We start from the raw sequence: 23,329 nt of genomic DNA, 5'->3' as shown, positions 1-23,329 counted from the left end.
CATTTTAGCCATGGTAAATGATGTTGGGATATGCAAGTAGAACACTCTGTGGCTACTAGGAGTTAGGAATCTGGGGAGATGGATTTGGGCTGGAGGCACGGACTTGGGAGGCATCTACCTGGCAAGGATGAGGTTAGGGGAGACAAGTGAACACTCGAGACAAAAACACAGAAGGTAGAAGGGAAAGGGTCCAGAAAAGTGTATTGTCCACCACAAAATCAAAGGGAGCTTAGTAAGGAAAGGATGGTGTTCAGAATTTCGTGAAAAAAAAAAAAAAAGAATTTCAGTGAATGAGGAATGAAACGAAGGCCCTGGATTTGATGACCTTTGGAACTTTCACAAATATGATGAAATTACAAGTCAAATTACAGTAGTGATAAAAAGGTGTGTGTTTCAGTCCTTGCTTCTAACCTGTTGCTTCCCCTTATGCAAGTTGTTAATGTCACCCGATCTCAGCTTTATCATCTTTTTCATTTGTTTTTTCTTTTTTTTTTTAGACAAGGTCACTGGCCTTGAATTCACCTGTCGCCCAGGCTGGTCTGAATCTCCCAGAGATCTTCCTGTCTCGGCCTCATGAGTGCCGGGATTATAGGTGGGCACCACTATGGCTACAGTTTTCTCATATTTAAAACGAAGAATTCCATAAATACAGCTGGATTCTAAGAAGTTAAAGTAGACATTTTCAGTCCTCACACATGCTAAGCAAGTGCTTTGCATTCTCAGCCCTCAATGAATAAAAGAAGAAATGAGGAGAACTCTATATATTTCTTGTCAGTTCAGTTCCATAGATAAGGAGACGAAGTTAGAACTGACTGCTGACTTCAAAACATCTTGCTGAGAAAGGAAGACTACCAAGAATCGATTGTCTAAGGGAGCAGGATTATCAAGGAAAGAATTTTCCAGGCAGCAAAGACATCTCTTTTGGGTTTTCATTTTTATCCTGTAATGCTACAAGGTACAGGGGATCCTTGGTCCTTGATTTGCTGACAGATTTTCGACTTTTTGATACCGGGGATCGAACTCGGGACCTAGTGCTTGCGAGGCAGGCAGCAGAACCACTGAACTAAATCCCCGGACTTCATTTAGACTTTTTGTGAACGTGACAAGCAATTCTGCTAAGTATGAATTTTCTTCAGCCCCTTGACAATATTTATAGGTCATACCACTGGTGATATTAGAATTTAAGAAGGTACAAGGAACAAAGCACATTGGAAATTTATCATTGTCTTAGGTAGTTGTAGATATATTGGCAGATTTTTAAAAAAATTTCAACAAATTTAATCTAGGGAGGTGACTCAGTTTTGAGACTGGCTAGCAAGTTTGATAAGAGGAAGCTAACTAGGGGCCGGGGATTTAGCTCAGTGGTTTTGCCACCTGCTGTGCAAGTGCAAGGACCCGAGTTTCATCCCTGGTACTAAAAAAAAAGAAAAATAAATAAAGAGGAAGCTAACTTGAGGTATACAGGGTTGGTCAATAATTGTTTGAATTTAAGTCCAGATTTTCAATATCTGTGGTGAAGAAATTTGAAAGGCTAAAGTCAAGTCCAATGCCAATTGATAGATGCTAAGAATTTTGAGTGGACTTATTTGTCAATATAAACTTACATACAATGGGTATGTAACATATCCTTTTGAGTCATATCTTCTCATTTAATTTTTCCTCTAGAAGTTATTTATGCATGTAAGTTATTTATAACATGTAGCACATAGTATTATATTTATAAAATCATTATTTTCTGGCATCTATACAGTAACAAAGACCTTGGGGGAGGGTTTTCTCAGTGAAATGGCCTGACTTTGGGAGCTTTCTGATAGTTGCTCCAACTGCCTTACCTGACACCTGCCTGGAAGAAGCTGTTCTTTGGGTAAGCTGATGGTATTCGATAAAAATTCTCTAATTTCAACCAGAAGGACTCAGGTGCCTTTTCTAAATATGTTTTATGAGCAAGAGGTAAATGAAATCACAAAAAAGAAACAATTTTAACACCCAGAATTTGTCACAGTATTTAAATTAGAATTTTATTTTATTTCAGAATAAGTTTACAGTTCAAAAAAGATTATTTACTAAAGCCACAAAGTTATTCATACAGACAAAACTTTTATAGCAAAACCTTGGTACATGAGCATTATTAATTTGAGTACTGTATAGATATAGAAGATATTTAAAAATGAAGATTATTCCAGATGCTGTTGTAGGCACAATATATATGCTTGTATTGGTTCTGCAAGCATTCTACTACACTTCATCACATGTGACCCAAGAAGTTGCAGATTTTTCAGATTACGTACTGAAGAGACACAAAGGAATATCATAGTTACTCATATTGAAAAAGCATGTACTGTCAAGACTATAAAATAGGAGCAGCAAGCCAAACCAACACACATTTCTTGAAGATTTATAAGAAGTAATACATCTGTGGCCTTCTCATGTCCATTTTTGAGACTGGTTAGCAAATCTGGCAAGTGGAAAAGAAGAAATCATTCTATAATAAAACATTAAAGACATCATACACAAGGCATCTTATATTTAACAAGTTTAAAACTGGAAAACAAAAATCAAGCAGTTCTTAGAGTAAAATTGTGAGGTATAATATGGCCAAAAAAAAATCACTTCCTCCCATCTAACTTTTGGCATAAAAATATGCAAAAAACTAAGAGGTTAAGCCAGGGATTTAGCTCAGTGGTGCTGCCGCCTGCCTCGCAAGTGCAAGGTCCTGAGTTCAATCCCCGGTACGAAAAAAACCCAAAAAACAAAAAAACAAAACTAACAGGTTTTAGGTGAAATGGTGGAAAAATATTTAAAATGAACAATTAGAATGAACTTTTTTTTTTTTGGTACCAGGGATCGAACTCAGGACCTTGAGCTTGCAAGGCAGGGGGTGGAACCACTGAGCTAAATCCCCAGCCAGGAACTTTTTTTTTGTTGTTTGTTTTATTTTTTTGAGACAGGGTCTCACTTTGTAGTTCAGGCTGGCCTTGAACTCACGGTGATCCTCATGCCTCAGCCTCCCTAGTGCTGGGATTACAGGTGTGTCACCAAGCCCAGTTTAGAATGCGCTTTTGTTCTTTAGTTACTATAAAGGATATAGTCTTCCAAGGACCAAGAAATTGAATTTGGTCCTTATATGGAATTTAAAAATATTTCTTACAAGTGTGACTGAAGTATGTATTCATGCTGACAGTATATCATTGCTGATAGAGGTGAACATGTAGAAAAAAAATCATACATTTTTCAGGGCACACTGCTACTACATCATATTGAAATTGTTTAAAAGGTAAAAATGTACATCGATTCTCAAAGGTTTTATTTTTCAAGTAGCGATTAAACATAAGTGTAAAAGTGAATCATGCAGTGTTTTTACCTATATGTTACTGTTAGTGACATGAGAGGAACAGAATTTTTTTTCTTTTTCCTTTAAATCTGTAGTGCTCACAAGTTATGTGGAACTAAAATCACACACAAAGGCAGATCCTGAAGAAATGTTAAATATTTCAAAATGCCCACGGAGGCGTGCCAGAAACGATGCTGTTTCTATAGCACAGAATTGTTGGAGGCTTAAACTAAAGCAGTAAGTGCTACCAGATCCTCTAGTCTAGCTCTTTAATGCTGATTTTGTTTGTTTGATTGCAGACACTCGGGGTGAGGGTCTTCGGTCTGTCTGGAGCTTAGGCCATAATTTCTGCAGGCTCAGTGATCAACTTGGATCCATCCCATGTTGTCTTGAACTGCTCAGGGACAGGAAACTCTCTCTGGAAAAAGGCAAGAAGAACAGGGATTTTTAGACCAGGGTTTTGCTGAGATGGTAGCGCCACATGGTGGGCATAGGGATTTGATTGAACCCGAGACTGCATCACAGAGAGGTCTTTGTTATGTGGGGATTTGCATATGTCACATGTCTGTTGAGTGAGCACACGCCAGTATCATTACCGAGAACAGGCATTCTGTGAAGCCCTGGACATCTGCTCCCTCAGCTGATCTCCAGCAAGCCAGTGAGCCTGGAGTTACTGGAAGCAGGATGTCTACAGGAAGCAGACGCCTGTAGGTCAAGCCACTGGCCCAAGATGATGCTGCCAGTAAGCGGAGCAGCCCAAATCCAAACCAAAGCAGTTCTTCTTAGCCACCATTTTCCAGGAGACTTGAACTTGCACGTGAATTAACTGTGGGTTTTATTATCACATGCAGATTCTGACCCAGTAGAAATGGGGAAGGGGATGGGAGTCTGCATTCCCAACACGGAGTCCGATGATGATGAGGCAGCTGGTCGGCAGTCACTCAGGGTACAAACACTTTACCCCAGAATTATCTATGTGCTCCTTGAGGAACTGCAAAAATGTTCCTAGGGTTGTAAATGCATTTTTTTCCTTTTACTCTGCCACTTCGGAGTGAAAAAATACATGGGCTCCCCCTCCTGTATTCCTCCCACACATACAAACACACAAAGGAAAATAGAACAGCCAGAATTGCAGTAGACTGGGCTCTCCTTTCCCTGGACAGATTCTCATTCTCAGACATTTGCCATGAGGAGGGAAGGGGAGGCCGAGGGACAGCGCTTCCCACCCCTGCTGTGTTCACTGAGCCCCCATGTGTGCTAAGCAATGCGTCTGGTCGCGAGATGTGATGCTTCCCCGGAACGCACACAGGGTTCCTCTCTTCCCAGACGCAGGATACAGAGGTTTCTTTGGGAAGAAGTGATTGATTTATTTTGCTGCAATGAACAATGAATTCTCCTTGAGTGAAATCTGCAATGGAAAATTCTTAGAAGCTACCGTATTAATAACCTAATGTGCACATACGCATGTGTATGTGTGGATGCTTACCTAATATCACCTCTGGGGGTCTCCTTGCTGAGAAAACCAAGCTTAGTGTTTAATCTCAAGCATCGGCCCAGCGGAGAATGCTCCAGAGACAGGGCTGTCTTGGACTGGAATGTCCAACAGCTGTTCCACACTGTTGTGCAGTGAGGAGGGAGTAATCTGATGATGGATCTTCTCTGAGAGACTGATTTGGTTCAGAAAGAACTACACTTCCCATCCATCCCCACATTACAATGCCCTTGGTAGGGCCTCTGTATTCCTTCCCACTTCCACCTGGAAAATGCTGAGGAGGGCCAGGGACTGACATTACCTATCAATGGAAGACTACTTTTTCAGCAAAAAGCTCAGGCTTATCTGGTAGGCCAAAGGGATCTCAGTCTTGGCCTCACATTGGGCTCACCTGGAAAGCCTTAAAAACTACAGATGTCTGGGTTGCATGCCCAGAGAGCTGAGCTGAATTATCCCAGAGTGCTCATCCAAACCCCACCTTTTCCCTTAGCAGATCCAGTTCCTTGGAGGCTGCGCCTTCTGCTTAAACAGCTGCAGAGGTGAGGGACCACTGGGTTTTGGCTCTCCTACTCTGAAGCTCTGTTCTATTAGCTGTAGCTCTTCCATAGTATTTTTTTTGGGTAGCGGGGATCGAACTTGCGACCTTGTGCTTGCAAGACAGGGGGCGGAACCACTGAGCTAAATCCCTGGCCCTCTTCCATAGTATTTTTAAGGCTGAGAACTCAAGAGAGGCTTCTTCTCTAGCTCAGGATTAGGCTATCCATACACAAAGGGGTGAAGCATGACCCGATGCTTGCAGAATTTTGTGTTACAAGCTGAAATGATGAATTCTAGGCTGCAATGTGTGGTCATGGCTGGGTAGAACTGAAGACAATCCTGATGGGTGAGGAAAGGTGCACATAGCAGCAGTCATGCTGTCTGCCAAGGAGACCAACCAGCCTGTTACCAATTGCTGTGTAGACCTCGGATGACTGACCCCCGCCCCTGCAGCTGATGTAACCCTTCTTGCAAAGGTCTGTCTACTGAGTTACATTTTCTTTCATCCTTTCCTGGGTTACTAGCAGTAAGAAAGAATGATCTCTGCATTTATTTCCCTACTTCCAACAACAATTAGTCAGTCCACCATACTTGATAATCCAGAAAATATCACTGATTTAATTGTATTTACTTTTCAATGTGTGAGAACATTTGCATGATTTTTATACAAGCTACTTTGATGGTGAGAAATGCTGGCAAAATCTCTTAGGCTAATATTTCTCAGAAGGGCCACTGGATGGACTGATGGGTTTAGAATCACCTGAGATGCCTAAGAAGAACCCAGATTCTCCGGCCCTACAGCAGACCTCCCGAATCCAACCTCTAGGTGCATCTTTTGGAGCTGGCCTGTTCATGAGCCTTCCCAGCTGATTCTGACGTTCGGTGGGCAATCCCTGACTCCAGGATACCAATGCAAATACTCAGTCTACTTACACTTCCTTCTCCTCCTACTTTTCCCTCAAAGCACTTCTCCTTCTTTCTTATTTCCATTACATCAAAGGGAAATATTTAGTCCTACATAATATGAACTCAGTGCATGGTGTGCTATTTAATAACAGGTAGCCCATTAAGGTGGTTATTAGTAAACTGCCTTGAGAATCGCAAATTCAGGAGTGAATAGAGTCAGAGAGTCAATGGAGAGAGGGGAGGTGGAAGGAACTCCCTAGCTTCCTCTCCTGCCTGTGAATTATTCTATCAATAAAGCTCACAGGCTGGTAGTTGATTAATCGACCTCTAAGAATGTTAATAACGAAGGCTCAGAAACAGTTCTTGACAGCCTTTTGGAAGCTACTTACATAATCGCCATCCTGAGGGATGAGTATATTCATCTCAGATGACTTGGCACTCACGATCTCACAGTCTAATGCATCTTCACCGAGGTATATGTGGCAGCCTTCTGTCTTATTAATGGAAATTGTTGGCACTCTTCCCATTACCTGAAATAAGAAAAAAAAAAATCTGGGACCAAAGTAAAGAAACAGAAATGACAGTGTTCCCAAATACACAGAACCTCAGTTCCTCTTGGCTTTAGCTTGGGCTTAACCAAGCATTAGGAATCGCTGGGTCAGAGCTGGGGAGGCTGGTTAATGGCTATGTCTCCAGGCTGGTGAACAGAGTAGGTGTCATTTGGGGACAGAATGAAAGGACCACACAAGGGGATTCTCAAGCCTTCTGTCTCTTGAGACAGAAATTAAAGGATTAATTTGGAAACAGCAGCTAAATGTTCAGAAAAAGCCTCATAGCCCCCTTGGTGGAACTGAAACATATATTTGATTTCATGATAGAAGAAACAAGACACATTTACTTTTATTGGCTTAAAATTTTAGTTTTGACAAGTATCTGTGAAACTGGGATTAAAACAAGTACCCATACTGACATTTAAGAATAAGGTTATTCTTAAGTTGAAACTGAGTGGATTGTTCTTGAACTTGAGAATAGTTATGAAAACACTAAAATTCTTTTCAGTTAAGTCCTTTGCCAGATAAAAATCTCATTGGCTGAATTCAAAGTTTAAATGAGATGAGTGTCTAGGTATTTTGAAGTGTATTCACTTCAGGAGCCCAAACTGGGACTTATTTCAGGACACACATTATGTAGACAAAGAGGACTGACCATAAGAGGAGGCCATTCTTTGTATTGTTTACAAATATCTAAGTGTTGTGAACATTCTGATCAGTTTTAAATTTCTTTTCTCACAATCACTTTTCAGGAATTTTCCCCAAACCTCCATAGGGGCAGACCTTTCTCCCACAGGCCATATTACAACTCTATAATTTTCCTTCTTATAATGGTAATTAAAGTGATAAAGACATCTCTTCTTTCACTCTGAAGAAAAGACTGGTTGCAAACCAAAGGAGCAAGTCCTCTTGATGGGGTAGGTGATGTTAAGAATTCCTTGGAGGGCATCTAGCTAGTTCACCATACTTCTCTGTTTTCTCTCTCCATGGAAACTGGACACTGAGTTGGAATTGAAGCCCAAAGCCCCAGAAAAGAAAAAAAAGGCAGAGGTAGTTCAAGGTCAGGTAAGCACTGGGCTCTGCCACAAATAAATAAAAGAATAATGGAAAAAAAAGAATAATGGATGTGTATTTCAAAAATGTGTCTACAGTAATATTTTGATCATTTCTAGATTTGCTTATTTTATGAAGATGAACATTTCTAAACTCTTTATCAGAACTATACAAATACCAGGCAAGTGAAGAAAAGAGATGAACTGTCAGTGAGTCTTAAGATGATTTATGAACAGGACACACGAAGCAAGCACATTATGACAACATGTTTTAGTTATATTTACATATTACTAAATTATGTTAAAAATGCTGAAGCACCCTACGTATCTGGAAAGACAATGGTAACATTTACAAAACAACCCTGGTATGTTAAGAACTGTGATTTTCACAGCACTATGGCCAATACTGCTTTTGAGTACATTATATCCAAGTCTGTCTTCCTTGGAAGTCTGTGAATACTTTGAGAAGAGGCAGTGGTTTTTATCAGCAGAGCTGAACCAAAGAGCTCCTTTACTGAATGACAGGTGACATGCTGGCTTGCCCAGGCCAACGTTCTTGCATTTAACACACATTTCTGAAGTAATATATTTGTATTTTTCAGCAATGAAGATTGAACCTGCATCTTCACTCATGGTAAGCACATGGTCTACCAGCTTAGTATTATTTTCCACGAGTTATTTCTCCATAAAATTTTTAAAAATTTCCAGTGACTAATTTCTTCTGTCTCCCATACTTTCTAGATTTTCCTAGGACAATGTGGCAAAAATAGGGTGACTAGGCCAAATCATAAGAACTTTAGTCCATGTCTTCCCCTCCTTTCACTCTTTTAACAGCATTGAGATAAAACCTGCAGACATAAAACTCAGCCATTTTAAGTGTATGAGTCAATGACATTTAATAAATTCACAGAGTTGTGCAAGCATCAAGACAGTCTGAATTTAGAACATTTTCATTACCCAAAAATATCCCTAATGGCCACTCACAGTCAGTCCCCAGCCCCAGTCCCAGGCCATTACTAATCTGCTTTCTGTTTCTATTGTGCACCAGCCCTTTTAAAACAATTCATCAAGTGCTTTAAATAGGTAATGCCTTCCACTTGGTTTGAACATCCAAAAGTTCACCAAGTATTTGCTCGAATGTCTTTCTCTTATCTCTGAACTGTGCTGTTGAGTTTCTGTCCTCTCCATGTAGGAAACCATAGTTCATCTTTCCAGAGATGTATAATGCATGTCCATATCCTCAAAAATATATTTAAAACATAAAAAACCAATATAACAAAAGCATAAATAAATATATGCCCACCACCAGTGTTATCAGAGTACTGGGTTTTGTCTTATTTCCCATTTTATTTTATCTTGGACTAAAATCTTACAATTTTGTTGGAGCACCCTCTACACCATCCACTACCTCAACAGACTCACCCCCTCCTTTCTTCCCTCCTTTTTTTCTTTTCCTTCTTTTCTTCTCTCCTTCTGATTTTGTAACTGCTCTGAAACTCGTGTTTAAAATTCTTTGGTTCTATCTAGTGGGTATGGTGACTGGGGAAGGCTGCCTTGAGCTCTTACAAGTATATTTAACATGTGTGTACTGTATGTTACAAATGGCACACAAGATGCTACTCGGACAGGCTTTATGAGAGAAAAGGATGAATTTATTCTGTCTGGATGCAGACAGGGCTGAGACTCTGAATGATTTCAGTAGCTAGCTGGGAGGGAAATGAAGTTTATATAGTGTTTGAGAAGGGGGCTATAATCCTAAGGAGTCTGGAGCGGAATGTTTATGACTGAGGGTCCAAGGACAGTCAGTGCAGGTGTGCAGACAATTACTGGAATTATCAGTGCCAGGGAGACTGTATATTCCATCCTAAATTTTCTTTATGTCCTTCTGTTTTGTTTGTCAAAGATAGCATGGCCCTTTCCTGTTGTTTGCTGAGAAGGGCATGTCTGCTGAAGGTCTCATTCAGGTCAGGTATGACATTCCAATCTTTTTGTTGCTATACACACAGGGGCAGGAAAGTGGGCAATGCTTGGGCTACTTCATGTGTGACGAATGGCAGCATGGGCAGCCTAGCTGGGAGAAAGATCTTGGGGAATGGGAGCATATCAAGGAGTGGTCAGGGTCAGCATCCTGAATGTGGTCCTATAAAAATTGTGACAGAAGTCTGAGGAGGCATGGCACTGATTTATCAGGGAATGGGTTATCTGCAGAGTCTTGTGGAGGAACTGTCCAGAGAAGCTTTGGGGGTTGTAAAAGAGGGGCATGGTGAAAGAAACAGGAGAGCTGACTGGGTAAAAGGGCATAGGGAGGAGGGGGAAAGAGGCCTAGCTAGGGTGAAGATGAAGCTGAGCATGAGCACGAGGAATGATTCCATCCCTGAGGCAAGAAGCAACTGAGTTGGAGTACCAACAGAATGGAGAGCAGAACCCATAAAAGAACACATCATAGAAACACAGGGTGCTTTAAGTCCTCTTTATCAATCATGGACATTGCAGGGACTCTCTGGAATTCGGGATAGTTTGAGGGAAGTAGGGGAGATTACTTGTGATTTTTATAAGGAGAAGTCAGGCAAGTTGTCAATTGGACACAGTTTTATCTGGAAACAATGAATTCCACTTAGGCTGTAGAGACATGGAGTTTGGTGTCCCATCAGCAGGAGGCTCTGGGGGAGGGGAGAAGCTCCTAATTTCATATTACCAGGGGGCTTGTCATAAATGGCTTCTATCAGATTGAGGTAAAGTCCTTTTATACTTATTTTCATCAGGTTCTTCTTTTAACCATGAATGGATGTTGGATTTTGTCAAAGCCTTTTTCTGCATCTATTGAGATGATCATGTGATTTTTGTCTTTGCTTTGGTTTATGTGGTATATTACGTTTATTGATTTGGATATGCTGAACCATCCTCACATCTCTGGGATGGGGTCTACTTGGTTGTGATGTATGATTTTTTTGGTGATTTGTGGCATTCTGTTTGCCAGTGTCTTGTTCAGGATTTTTCCAGCTATGTTCATTAAAGAGATTGGCCTACAGTTTTCTATTTCAGTTGCGTTCTGTCTGGTAATGGAATCAGGGTAATGCTATCTTCCAGGATGAGTTTGGAAGCTTTCCTTCTTTCCTTTCTCTTTCTCTTTCTTTCTTTTTCTTTCTCTCTTTCTTTCTTTCTCTCTCTTTCTTTTCTTTCTCTCTCTCTCTTCCTTCCTTCTTTCTCTCTCCCTTCCTTCTTTCCTTCCTTCCTTTCTTCTCTTTCTTCCTTTCTTTCCTTTCTCCCTCCCTCTCTTTCTTTTTCTTTTTTTTGTAGTACTTGGGATCAATTACTACTTCTTCTTTGTCTCCTTGTCTTCCTCCTCCTCCTCCTTTGGAAGTACTCTTTTTCTTTCAGTTTCATTAAAGAGTATGAGGATTATTGGTGTTAGATCTTCTCTGAAGTTCTTGTAGAATTCAGTAGTGAATCCATTGAGTCCTGGACTTTTCTTAGTTGGTAGGTTTTTATTTGTCTTAATTTCATTGCCTTATTGAACTATTATTGAACTGTTGAGTTTTTCTATCTTCTTTGTTCAGTTTTGGTAATTGAGGACTCGATTTATTTCTTGTACATTCGTTCACTTTTTGTGATGCATTTTTTTTTTTTTTTGTACCAGGGATTGAACTTGGGACCTTGTGCTTGTGAGGCAGGCACTGGAACCATTGAGCTAAATCCCTGGCCCCATTCCTTCATTTTTTGGAGTACAAGTTTTCATAGTATTTACTAAAAATCTTATGGATTTCAGTGGTATCCATTATGATTTTGGCCTTTTCCTTTCTAATTGGATTGATACAGCTCTTTTCCTTCTTTTTAAAAAATTTTTGCTAAGATTGGTCAAGGGTTTGCTTATTTTGTTTTTTCTATCAAGGAACCAGCTTTTCAATTCATTGATTCCTCATTTTTTTTTTTTTGGTCTCAATTATATTAATTTCTGTTCTGATCTTCATGATTTTTTTTGCTTATACAGTACTAGGTTTGGATTTAGAATGTTCTTATTTTTCCAGAATGTGAGGTATATCATTGTTATTCATTTGGGCTTGCTCTGTTTTTCTACTGTGAACATTCGCAGCAATAAAATTCCCTCTTAGAATGGCTTTTATTGTGGTCCATAGGTTCTGGTATGCTGTACTGGCATTACTGTTTGATTGCATAAATTATTTAATTTCTTCTTTGATTTCTTCTGTGACTCATTGATTTTTTAGGACTATATCATTTAATGTCCAGGTGTTACCAAATTTCTACAGTTTCTTTTGCCATTCATTTTTAGTTACAGTGCAGTATAATCTGAGTATACATGGGATAATTTTTTATTCTTTTGTATTTATTTAAGCAAGCTTAATGGACTAGTATGTAGCCTATTTTGGAGAAAGTTCTATGTGCTGCTAAGAAGAATGTGCATTAAGTTGTGGTAGGGTAGAACACTGTAGATGTCTATTAAGTCCATTTTTTGATGGTATGGTTCAGTTTTGATAGTTCTCTTTTTTTTTGGTCCAGTTGGTTTATTTGTGAAAGTGGTATATTGAGGTCTCCTACTATGATTGTGTTGGTGTTTATCTGATCTTTTTAAAATTTGGTTTATTGGTACATTATAGGTATATAATACAGTTACATTCATCATTGGGATCTTGTACCTTTACATGATGTATCTTGGTTCACATTTTTTTTCCCATTCCCCTGCCCTCCCTTCACCCCCTCCACCTTTCCCTATTTACAAAGATTTTGTTTCCATGTTTTTCCTTTTCTCCTATTTTTTCTTTTCCCTTCTTTCCTTTCCCCTACCCCTCCCACTTCCCCTACTCTTTAGACCTTTTCTTCCTATTTCACAATATCAATTATACATTTTGATTCTTATTTACACTTTTAGTTTTTCACACCAGAGAAACTATTCAGTATTTACATGTGTGTCCTATTTATTTCACTTAAGAGTATGGCTGCAACGTGCATCCACTTAGCTACAAATGTCTCCAGTTTCTCCTTCTTTATGGCTGAGTGGTACTCCATTTTATTAAAAAAACACATCTTCTTTATCCAGTTTCCAGCTGATGGGCAACTGGGCTGTTTCCAAGTTTTAGCTATTACAAATTGTGCCGCTATAAACGTGGGTGTGCATCTATCACTGTGGTCTGCTTCTTTTAATTCTTTTGGGAAGATACCCAGTAGAGGAATAGCTGGGTCAAGTGGGACTTCCAATCCTAGTTGTTTGAGTTATCTCCATATTGATTTCCACAGTAGTTGCAACAGTCTACACTCCCATCAACAATGGAGAAGTGTTCCTTTCTCCCCACAACCCCGCCAACATATGTTATTGGTTGATTTCTTGATAGCAGCCATTCTTTCTGGGGTGAGGTGGAATCTCAGTGTTGTTTTCATCTGCAACTCTCCAATGACTAGTGATGTTGAACATTTTTTCATATGTTTATTTGCTGCTTTTACTTCTTTGCCTGAGAAATGTCTGTTCATTTCAAATGCTCATTTTGAATGGGGTCTTTATATTTGGGGGGGTCTAACTGTTTTGAGTTCTTTATATATTCTAGATAGTAGACCTTTGTCTGAGGTACAGCTGCTAAAAATTTTTTCTCGCATTGTAGGTTATCTCTTAGCTCTGTGGGTGGTTTCTCTTGCAGTGCAGAAGCTTTTAAATAAGATGAGATCCCAGTTGTTGATTCTTTGTGCTAGCTCCTGTGCTCTTGAGGATTTGTTCATAAAGTCCTTTCCTATGCCAATGTCTTTGAGAGAGTCCTACCTAACTTATCTTCCAGCAAGTTTAGTGTTTCTGTTTTAATATTTAGATCTTTAATCCCCTTCAATTTTAGTTTAGTGCATGGTGCAAGATAGGGGTCTAGTTTTAATCTTGGCAAGTTGAAATCCAGTTTTTCCAACACCATTTATTAAAGAGGCTGTCTTTCCTCCAGTGAGGATGGTTGGCTCCTTTGTCAAAGATGAGGTAGCTGAGTATGTCTGGAGTTGTTTCTGTATCTTCTAATCTATTCCACTGATCCTTGGGTCTGTTTCTCCCCCCCCCCCCCATTAAGTTTATTGGTACATTTTAAGTATAAAATACAGTTACATTCATTATTGGGATCTTGTACCTTTATATAATCTCTCTTGGTTCTTATTTTTTCCACTTCCCCTGCCCTCCCTTTACCCCCTCCACCCTTCCCTATTTGCAAAGACCTTGTTTCCATTTTTTTCCTTTTCTCATATTTTTTCTTTTCCCTTCTTTCCTTTTCCCTACCCCTCCCACTTCCCCTACTCTTTTAGACCTTTTCTTCCTATTATACAATATCAATTATACATTGTTTTAATTACAGTATCAAAATTTAGAGGACATTACCACAGATTTTACAGAATTTAAAAGGATACAGAAAGCATATTACAAAAATCTGTTTTGAAATAAATTTGACAACTTCTAAGAAGTACTTTGGAAGACAAATTAATGAAACTGACTCTGGAGGAAATGTAAAGTTTGAATAGCACCTATTAAAAAAAGTATATTCCTAGCTTGAAAAACTACCTATATGACAACAACAGGCTCATATACATTTTAACTGATGAATTATATCAAACATTTAAAGCAGAAAAAAGAAGGAACACTTCCCTCATTTTAGGAACTCAACATTGTGCTAATACTAAAACTGGATAAAGATGATAGAAGAAAAAAGTATGAACATAGATAGAAATTTGTTTAACAAAACAAACTATTGGAAGTCGGATCTGGCAGGATGGAGAAAGTGGTTTTGTTATAGGGATGGCAGTGTTGGTTCAGCATTGGAAGATCCACCCCCATAAGTCATCATTTTAACAGAGGAAAGGAAAAAGCCGTATGATCCTGCCACTAGTTGGAGAAAAAGTATTGGACTAAATTCTACAGCTGTTCATGATAAAAGCTATCAGGAGACTAGAAGTAGAACAGCACCTTCTCACCAGATAAGACATGTACTCCATACTTCCAGTGAGAACGCCTTATATGAATGGAGAAGATACAATGCTTTCTCCCTAAGGTGGGGAATAAGGGCAGATATGCCTACTCTTCATCTGTCCATTAGACTTTGAAACACAAGCCCAAGCCAAAATAGTCTGGCAATAAAATGACACAATTAGGACAGGATTGGCAAGTTCGAAATAAAATCTTTATATGTAGATGAAATGATCATCTTTAGAGAAAATACTAATAAATCTCTAGGAGCCCCTAGAACTTGTATTTGAATTTAGCAGGATTAGAAAACACAAGGTATATATAAAAATTCATGTCTTTGTATACTTGCTATAAATGAAGAATTGGATATTGAAATTTAAAAGTTATGTAGGAGTACAAAGGACCCATAGAAGTAGAAAAAAAAAAACAGTGTTGGACGACATTTATTACCTAATTTTAAGACTTCCTCTAAAGCCCCAGTAATCAAGGCATTATTGGTGTAAGGAAAGACATATAGATCACTGGAATAAAACAGAGAATCTAGAAATCAAACCACACATATATGGTCCACAGCATTTTGAAAGATTATTTAACAGTAACATTTTATAGCGCATAAACTCAACTCAAGAGCAGAGGAAAAGATAGTATTTTCAGCAAATGGTACTAGAACACCTGTTATCCGTATGTAAAAAATTAACCTCAACCCTTTATTTCCATACATAAAAAGAACTTGAAAGGATCTATGACCCTAAATATGCAAGACTAAAACTATAAAACTTTAAGAAGAAATTATAAGGGGATATATTCATGAATTTAGGGTAGGCAAAAATTTCCTAGGATACAAAAAACATGATGTATAAAAGAAAAAAATTGATAAATGAGATTCCATCAAAATTTTGAACTTTAAAAGACATCGTTAAGAAAATGAAAAGTAATCCTTAAACAGAACATATTTATAATACACATAACCTATGACCAGAATATATAAAGAGCACTTACAGCTCATTAATAGGCAACCCAATTAAAAAGTAGACACAAGAAGATGATAAATAGCCTGTACAGCACAAGGAAAGGTGTGCAACACTAGAATCAGGAATACACTAATCAGTACAATAACAAGATCATATTATACATTCATTAAAGAGATGAAGTTAAAAGTTTTTTGTTTTTTGGTACTGAGGATCAAACTCGGGTCTTTGTGCTTGCGCAGCAGGCAGTGAAACCATAAAACTTTTAAAAGAACAAATGTCAGCTTAGGTGTGAACCAGTTAGAACTTTCTAATACTGCTAATGTGAATGTAAAATGATAAAACCATTTTGGAAAACAATATAGAAATTTCTTGTATTACTGTTAAGAACCAACAGTTCTGTTCTTAAGTTTTTATTTAAGAGGAATGGAAACACATATTCACAATAGATTTGTACATACAAGTTGATTATCCCTTGTCTGAAATTCTTGGGACCAGAAGTGTTTCAGAGTTTCATTTGAAATCCACTTGATCTGCAAAGAAGATAGCTACTCCTGCTTTTTTCCAGGTTCCTGTCACATGCAGTATTGTTTTCCACCCTTTAACTTTCAGTCTATGAGTTTCTTTCTTTTTTTTTTGGTATCAGGGATCGAACTCAGGACCTTGTGGTTGTGAGACAGGCGGTGGTACCACTGAGCTAAATCCCTGGCCCCTGTCTATGAGTTTCTTTTTGAATTAAGTATGTTTCTTGTATGCAGCATATTGTTGGATCTTGCTTCTTGACCCATTATGCCAGTCTATCTCTTTTGATTGGTGAATTGAGATCATTAGCATTGATGGTTATAATGGATATGTATCAACTTATCACTGTCATGACTTTTTCTTTTTGTTGGATTCTCCCCCTTTGTGTTTAATTTCTTGCATGCCGATGGATTCATTCTGCTGGGCTTCCTGGGGTTGTGATCTTCGTTGTCTTTTCCTAGGATATTGTCTAAAATTTTTTAGAGTGCTGGTTTGTGTTCATGAAGCTCCTAAGGTGCTCTTTGTCATGAAAGTATCTTATTTCTCCATCAATTTTGAAAGACAGTTTTGCAGGGTACAGCAATATGGGTTGGAGGCTGTTTTCCTTTAGGGCTTGAAATACATCACTCCAAGCTCTTCTTGCCTTGAGGGTTTGCATTGAGAAGTCTGCTGTGATTCTGATGGGCTTTCCTTTGTATGTGATTTGTTTCTTTTCTCTAACTGCTTGTAGAATTTTGTTCTCCTGTTGGGTTTCTGGAATCCTAATTATTATATGCCTATGTGTAGATTTTTTTGGTCAAGGCTAGTTGGAGTCTTAAATGTCTCATTTATCTGTATGCCAAGTTCTTTTCCCCTGCTTGGGAAGTTTCCTGCCATCCCTTCTGTGAACAATTTTTTTATGTCATCTGCACTCTCTCCTGTTTCTTCATTGACTCTGATCAGTCTTATGTTATTCTTCTTTGCATCGTCTAGCAGCTGCTGGATTGATTTCTCATGGTCCCTTACAATTTTAAAGAAATATTTCTTTTCTTGGTCACTAATTGCAATCTTATCTACTATATCTGAAATTCTGTCCTCACATTGGCTCATTCTGCTGTGTAAACTTTCAATGAAGTTTTTAATCTCCTGGAAATCTGTATCTGTTTTATGGATTCCATTTGTTTCCTATGTTGGGATTCCATCATGTTCCTCAGTTCCTTTGCTTTTTTTTTTTTTTTTTTTTTGGTACTGGGGATTGAACTCAGGTCCTTGTGCTTGCGCAGCAGGCAGTGAAACTGCTGAGCTAAATCCCCGGCCCTGCTCTTCTATTTTTTTATCTGTGTCATCTCTAGATTTATTAGTCATGTCTTGCACTATGGGCACATTCTCTGGTGTTATCTGAGAAGTTATTTCTGATTTCATTTTTTCCAGATCCTCTTTTGTTGCCAGTTCAGGGAGTCCAGGTGGTTGAGTACTGGACTCTTCCATCTCGTTTCCCTTTGGGGTGCTTTAGGTGATCTGGAAGTCTGGTTTTAAGACTTGTTTATGTGTCTTCTCATTTCGACAGGGGGTGGGGGTGCTGCTGGCACCCACGTGGCTCACCTCTTCTGTGCTGTGGGGATGGTACAGCAGCCCAGAAGCCTCCTCCTGGGTGCTGGGAGCCTCGGGTCTGTTTCTTTGCCAGTACCATGCTGTTTTTATCACAGTGGCTTTGTAGTACGGTTTCAAGTTGGGATTTGTGATACCCCCTGCCATGACCCTGTTGCCTAGAATTGCTTTTGTTATTCTAGGTCTCTTCTGGTTCCAGATGAACTTTTGGATTGTTTTCTCTAGTTCTGTGAAATATGTTGCTGAAATTTCAATTGGGATGGTACTGAATCTGTTTGGCAGTTTTGGAAGTATGGCCATTTTCACTATATTGGTTCTTCCTACCCAGGAGCAAGGGCTGTCTTTCCATTTTCTTATATCCTCTTCACTCTTATTTCAGAGTGCTGTAGTTCTCAATGTAGAGGTCTTTTGCTTCCTTTGTTAGACTGATTCCTAGATTTTTTTTTTTTGGGTGCTATTGTGAAAAGGACTGTTTCCCTAATTTCTCTTTCGGTGAATCTGTTATTTGTAGAATAGTTTTTTTTTTTTGTTGTTGTTGTTGTTGTTGTTTTGGTACCAGGGATTGAACTCAGGTCCTTGCACCTGAGCAGCAGGCAGCAAAACCACTGAGCTAAATCCCTGGCCCAGTGAATCTGTTATTGATTTTTGAGTGTTGACCTTGTATCCAGTTACTCTACTGAATCTGTCAATTAAGTCTAGTTATTTGATCTTTTAGGACCAGTAGTTTATCTTATGAAGCTGGGTACACTGGTATTTGGTGCATATATATTTACAATTGTTATCTCTTCCTGTCGAATTGTTCTTTTAAGTAATATGTAGTGACCTTCATTGCCTCTTCTGATCAGTTTTAGCTTGAAGTCTTTCACTTTGTCTGAGAATAAAATTGCTACCCTTCCTTGCTTTTGGGATCCTGATGCATGGAATATTGTTCTCCATGCTTTCATTTTTAGTCTGTGAATTTCAATTTGGATTAGATATGTCTCTTGTATGCATTAAACTATTGGGTTTGTTTTGGGGTACTGGGGATCAAACTCAGGACTTTGTGCTTGTGAGGCAGGCACAGTGCCACTGAGCTAAATTCCCAGCCCTCAGTTTTGTTTTTTAATTAGTCTTCCAGTCTGTGCCTTTTAATTGGGGAGCTGAGCCCATTTACATTGAGAGTTATTCTGAAAGGTGTTGACTTATTGCTGCTATTCCATTATTTTTATGTTGTTGATTCCTTAATTTTCCCCTGTTTTTAAAATGCTCAACCTGGTTGATATATTCATTCCATCAGACTTTTTGCGATTTTGACTTCATTATCTCATATCCTTGAGAGTTTTTTGGAGTGCTAGTTGGGTGGATGTGAATTTCTTAAGATGTTTTTTTGTCATGGAATGTCCTTATTTGTCCATGAATTTTGAAAGATAATTTTGCTGGATATATTAGTCTGGGTTGAAAGTTGTTTTTTTAGGGCTTGAAATAATTCAGTCCAAGCTCTCCTGGGCATTAAAATTTGTATATATATATATATATATATATATATATATATATATATATAGCAAAGAAATAAACAAGAGATCTTCACACAGTTGCTTTAGCATTAACCTAGAGTATCCACACCTCTCTTTACACTGCAGTAATAGTCTGATTGTGAGCAGCCCAGCATTTTCACCCTGTGGGCCACTCAAATGCCTGCCCAAAGTAGTGAGGGCTGCTGTTCTTTCCAGACCTACCTCCTGGCTGCAAGTGGTGCTCTGGGTGTGGCCAACTGCAGCCCTTCGAAGAGATCCAGGATTTAATTGCCTCAATTCACTTGGGAAAAAAAAAGCAGAGGGCCCCATTGGCCAGCCCAGAATGGTGGCCAGTAGCCAGGACCTTAGGCCATTTTGGGTGTTTCCAGTGTTTGGGAGGATAAAAGGAGAGTGCTTGCTCTAGTCTGGGCCCCTCACAAACCCCTTAGACCCTGGATTTTGGTGCAGCGAGTTTCTTTTCATTTACCCTCAGGTATCAGACTTTATTTTTAGTTCCTGCCTCAGGGTACCTGATTTGGAGACTCTTGCTCTTGCTGTTGCCCTCCAGACGGCTGTGATTTTTCCTATTTTCCATTTCTATTGTTAATTTTCTCCTAGGTATCCTACAATTTTATTGATATTTTAAATCTTATTTTGCATTACATTATATTTGGCGTATGAAATGCTCTTGATTTTTCTAAGTTTTATATTAAAACTAATTATCTTGTTCAATGTTTTTTATAATAATAGCTTGTTGAATCTCTTGGATTTTATATAAAGGCATTTTTGTTGTTGTTAAATAAGGATATTTCAGTCTTTTCCTTTTCCAATTTTGTGGCTCTCCATTACAGTGGTGTCTCAGTTCACAAACTTAATTCATCTCATGATTCTGGAAAAGATGGTCATGATTGTGTTCATCACCCAATAGAGAGTTTGCAAACAAAAACAAAATTTTGCCAAATGCTTCTGTTTGTGAACCAAATTGTTCCCAAACAAAAGCATTTACTTATTTATTTATTTATTTTTTCAAAAGCATTTATGAACCAAGGTACCACTGTATTTTTCTATCTTACTGCATAGGTTAGAATCTTTAACACAGCATGGAACAGGAGCAATGACAGAAGGAATTTTCTTCTTGTTTCTGACTTTAATGGCAATTTTAAAAAAGTTTCAAATGATACTTTTAATCCAGTGTAATATATCTTCTCTGACTTTTTGATAGGATTATCAGATATAAATATAGAATGGGCATCAGTGCCTAGGTCTCGCGATGGCCAGCCAGGGCTATTTCCATCCTCTGGGCACATGTGTAACCAACTTCTTAAATGATAATTAGTGAAATGTAAAATGTACAATCATATGGACTCTAATTAAAAATGTCAGTGGTGAAAAGCTCAATAAATCAAGAGAAAGATTTATACAAACAAAATCTAATTTTAACATTATTATGACATATCAAATGGTAAAGAATAGTTAACATTATGAAAAGAGGTAACCAAAGATAGAAGTTACAGTGGGCTGAGAGCAAGAAGTCCTTCAGATTTTGGTGTATTATAAAATCTTATTTGGCAAAATCAAAATTGCTAAAAGAGTACAGATTTTTTCTGTCTTAGCAAATCCAGTTCTAATTCTACTTCTAGGTTGTTTTTCTGATTATCTCATTGATCCTGTGGAAAATTTTTTCTTACTCCTTTCTTAGAACAAACTTTTCCAGGGAGGACAGATTCTCTTTGGGATGATGGCATTACAGTGGGACAATCTCTTAGTATTTTTATGTATGCAGTAGTGAATTCGTTCAATCACGTACTCATTAAACACTTATTATACAGCTACTGTGTGCAGGTACGGTGCAAGTCTCTGGAATGATAAAGATTTGTTAGCTGCCCTGGAAACAGATGGTAAATCAGTAACTGCAGCACAAGAAAGGATGTGTTCTAAGAGATGGAAAAAGAAGAACTAATGCTGCCGAAGAAGACAGGGGTTCACAGAAGAGGTGAAAACAGAGCTGTTCTTGGAAAGAACATGACAAGGAGGTCTCGGGTGGCCCTGGAGGGGAAAGGGCAGAGTCCACCCTGCAGGCAGAGTGGACCGTCTATGCACAGCCTTTGCCAGGGCAGAGCATGGCTGGACTGAGCACTTACCTGAATCTGAATGTCCCTGGAGTTGATCACTTCCACAATGCCCACCACATTGTCAAATACAAGGCCAAACTTCTTACAGTTATCTAGGGGGGAAAATAAATCGCCACTAAATACTTATACATGTTTATACAAAACAACTCATTATAGTGACTATAGAGCCATACGTGTATCCTACCAATTGTAATGGAATTTATTTTCCCTTTTATCTGGAGAGTAGATTGGTCACATTTGAAAATGTAAGCCACTTGTTTCAGTTCAGTCTCTGAAATTACAAGGTCATTCCTGCCCTCTTGGTACTCCTAAAATTAAAAGAGATACAAATATTAAATACAAGGTTACACGGTAAACAGAATCCATTGCATTAGGAGCTCAGCAGGTTTACAGCTTTTCTTTCTTTCAGAACCATCTCCTTACAGACAGACCGCAGGTCTTGTCATGGTGACCACGGAATGGATGAGACACTGCTTGGAAGGGGATCAGTGTCAATTTGCAAACTGTCCAGTGTTGTCAAATGGGTGGGGCTGGAGTGCTCTGTCAAACAGGAGATGGGCAAATAGGCTGGTAAAGGGTCACAGCAGCAGCCCAAGCCCGAGTCTTTTCAGGCTGTGACAGCCTTTCCAGGGACGTTGGTTCATAACCTTTAGGGAAGCTCTCTGGGTTGACTGGGGACACCAGCTTGCGCCCACTTTCAAAGTGTCTTGTTCTACTTGAATCGGCCCCGACGGTGGTGGGTGACAGTGGCGGTGTGTCAGGCCCTCCATCAGTGCAACTGAGGGAAACATCCTTCGGCAGATTAGGTGGGGTGCAGACTCCCCGGGTCCACATGCTGATGCTTTCTGCAGTCTCTTGGCTAAGTTTATAGAGATTTCTTAGAAAGCACCCAATTTGTTAGAGAGAGAAAGCAGAATGGTGCTTTCTAGGGGGTGGGGAAGCGAAGGGGGAGTGACTGATTGGTACAGAGTTTTAGTTCTGCGAGACAAAAAGTGCTCTGTGGATGGATGGTGGCTGTGGCAGCATAACAGTGTAAATGTACTCAATGTCAATGTCGCCAAATGTATGGTTTATGGTAAATTTTATATTAGGTGTATTTTATCACAATCTAAAAAAATAGCTTAAAAAAGTTGAAGAAAAGAATGAGAAGCATTGAAGAAAAAATTACAGAAGAACCTAGAAATGCCCTGGTTCGTATTCTAGCTAGCGCTTTCTGCCTCTTGTTATGTCACTTAGAAATGCTTAAGGCCTTGGTAAATGGCTTTAGCTGTGGGTCCATTTGTAAGACAGCATCAAGAATAAAGGTTAAACAGTCAGGCATGGTGGCACATGTTTGTGATCCCAGCACTCTGAGAGGCTGAGGCAGGAGGATCACAAGTTACAGCGCAGCTTGAGCTGACTTGGTGAGGCTGTCTCGAAATAAAAAAATAAAAAGGGCTGGGGATACAGCACAGTGTGAAGGCCCTAAGTTCAATTCTCGATACCAGGAAAAATGAAAAAGAGTATATGTCAAAGGATTCCACTCACCACTCTCCACTTCTTCCCTTCCAACTCGAACACGGGAGCATGTTTCTGTGGAGAGTGGGACTTGGGAGATGTGGGGCTTGGTGTGTGGCTTTTGCTTGGAGATCGAGTTTGTCCTTGTGCGCGAAGGCTGGGGTTCTTATAAGTCTTCTGGTCATCTGTGACATGACGGAGCCCTGTGAGGGTCACACACGTGGACACATTTCTTTACACTTTCATGCAAAGCAACATGTCCAAAATGTAAAAAGCACAAGAACTTGTGGTCATGCTATCTGCATGACACTTTAGTGCTCAGGG

General features: G+C 39.1%; 1 protein-coding gene across 1 annotated transcript in view; it reads right to left on the bottom strand.

Moving 5' to 3' along the window:
• Positions 1-2,912: 2,912 nt before the first annotated feature.
• Positions 2,913-23,329, bottom strand: part of Cap2 (cyclase associated actin cytoskeleton regulatory protein 2) — a 172,348-nt gene continuing 151,931 nt past the window's right edge. The window contains exons 9-13 of the mRNA XM_004847637.4: positions 23,036-23,208; positions 21,693-21,816; positions 21,518-21,600; positions 6,656-6,796; positions 2,913-3,749 (exon numbers count right to left, since the gene is read on the bottom strand). Of these exons, the coding sequence (XP_004847694.2) occupies positions 3,666-3,749; positions 6,656-6,796; positions 21,518-21,600; positions 21,693-21,816; positions 23,036-23,208 (605 nt within the window). The 3' untranslated portion in view covers positions 2,913-3,665. The remainder of the gene's footprint in view (positions 3,750-6,655; positions 6,797-21,517; positions 21,601-21,692; positions 21,817-23,035; positions 23,209-23,329) is intronic.

The sequence above is a fragment of the Heterocephalus glaber genome, unplaced genomic scaffold, assembly GCF_053883595.1.
Source record: "Heterocephalus glaber isolate CG9 unplaced genomic scaffold, H.glaber_assembly_v1.0 deba00001472, whole genome shotgun sequence".
Taxonomy (NCBI): Eukaryota; Metazoa; Chordata; class Mammalia; order Rodentia; family Bathyergidae; genus Heterocephalus; species Heterocephalus glaber.
This window is presented reverse-complemented; position numbering and strand designations above follow the sequence as displayed.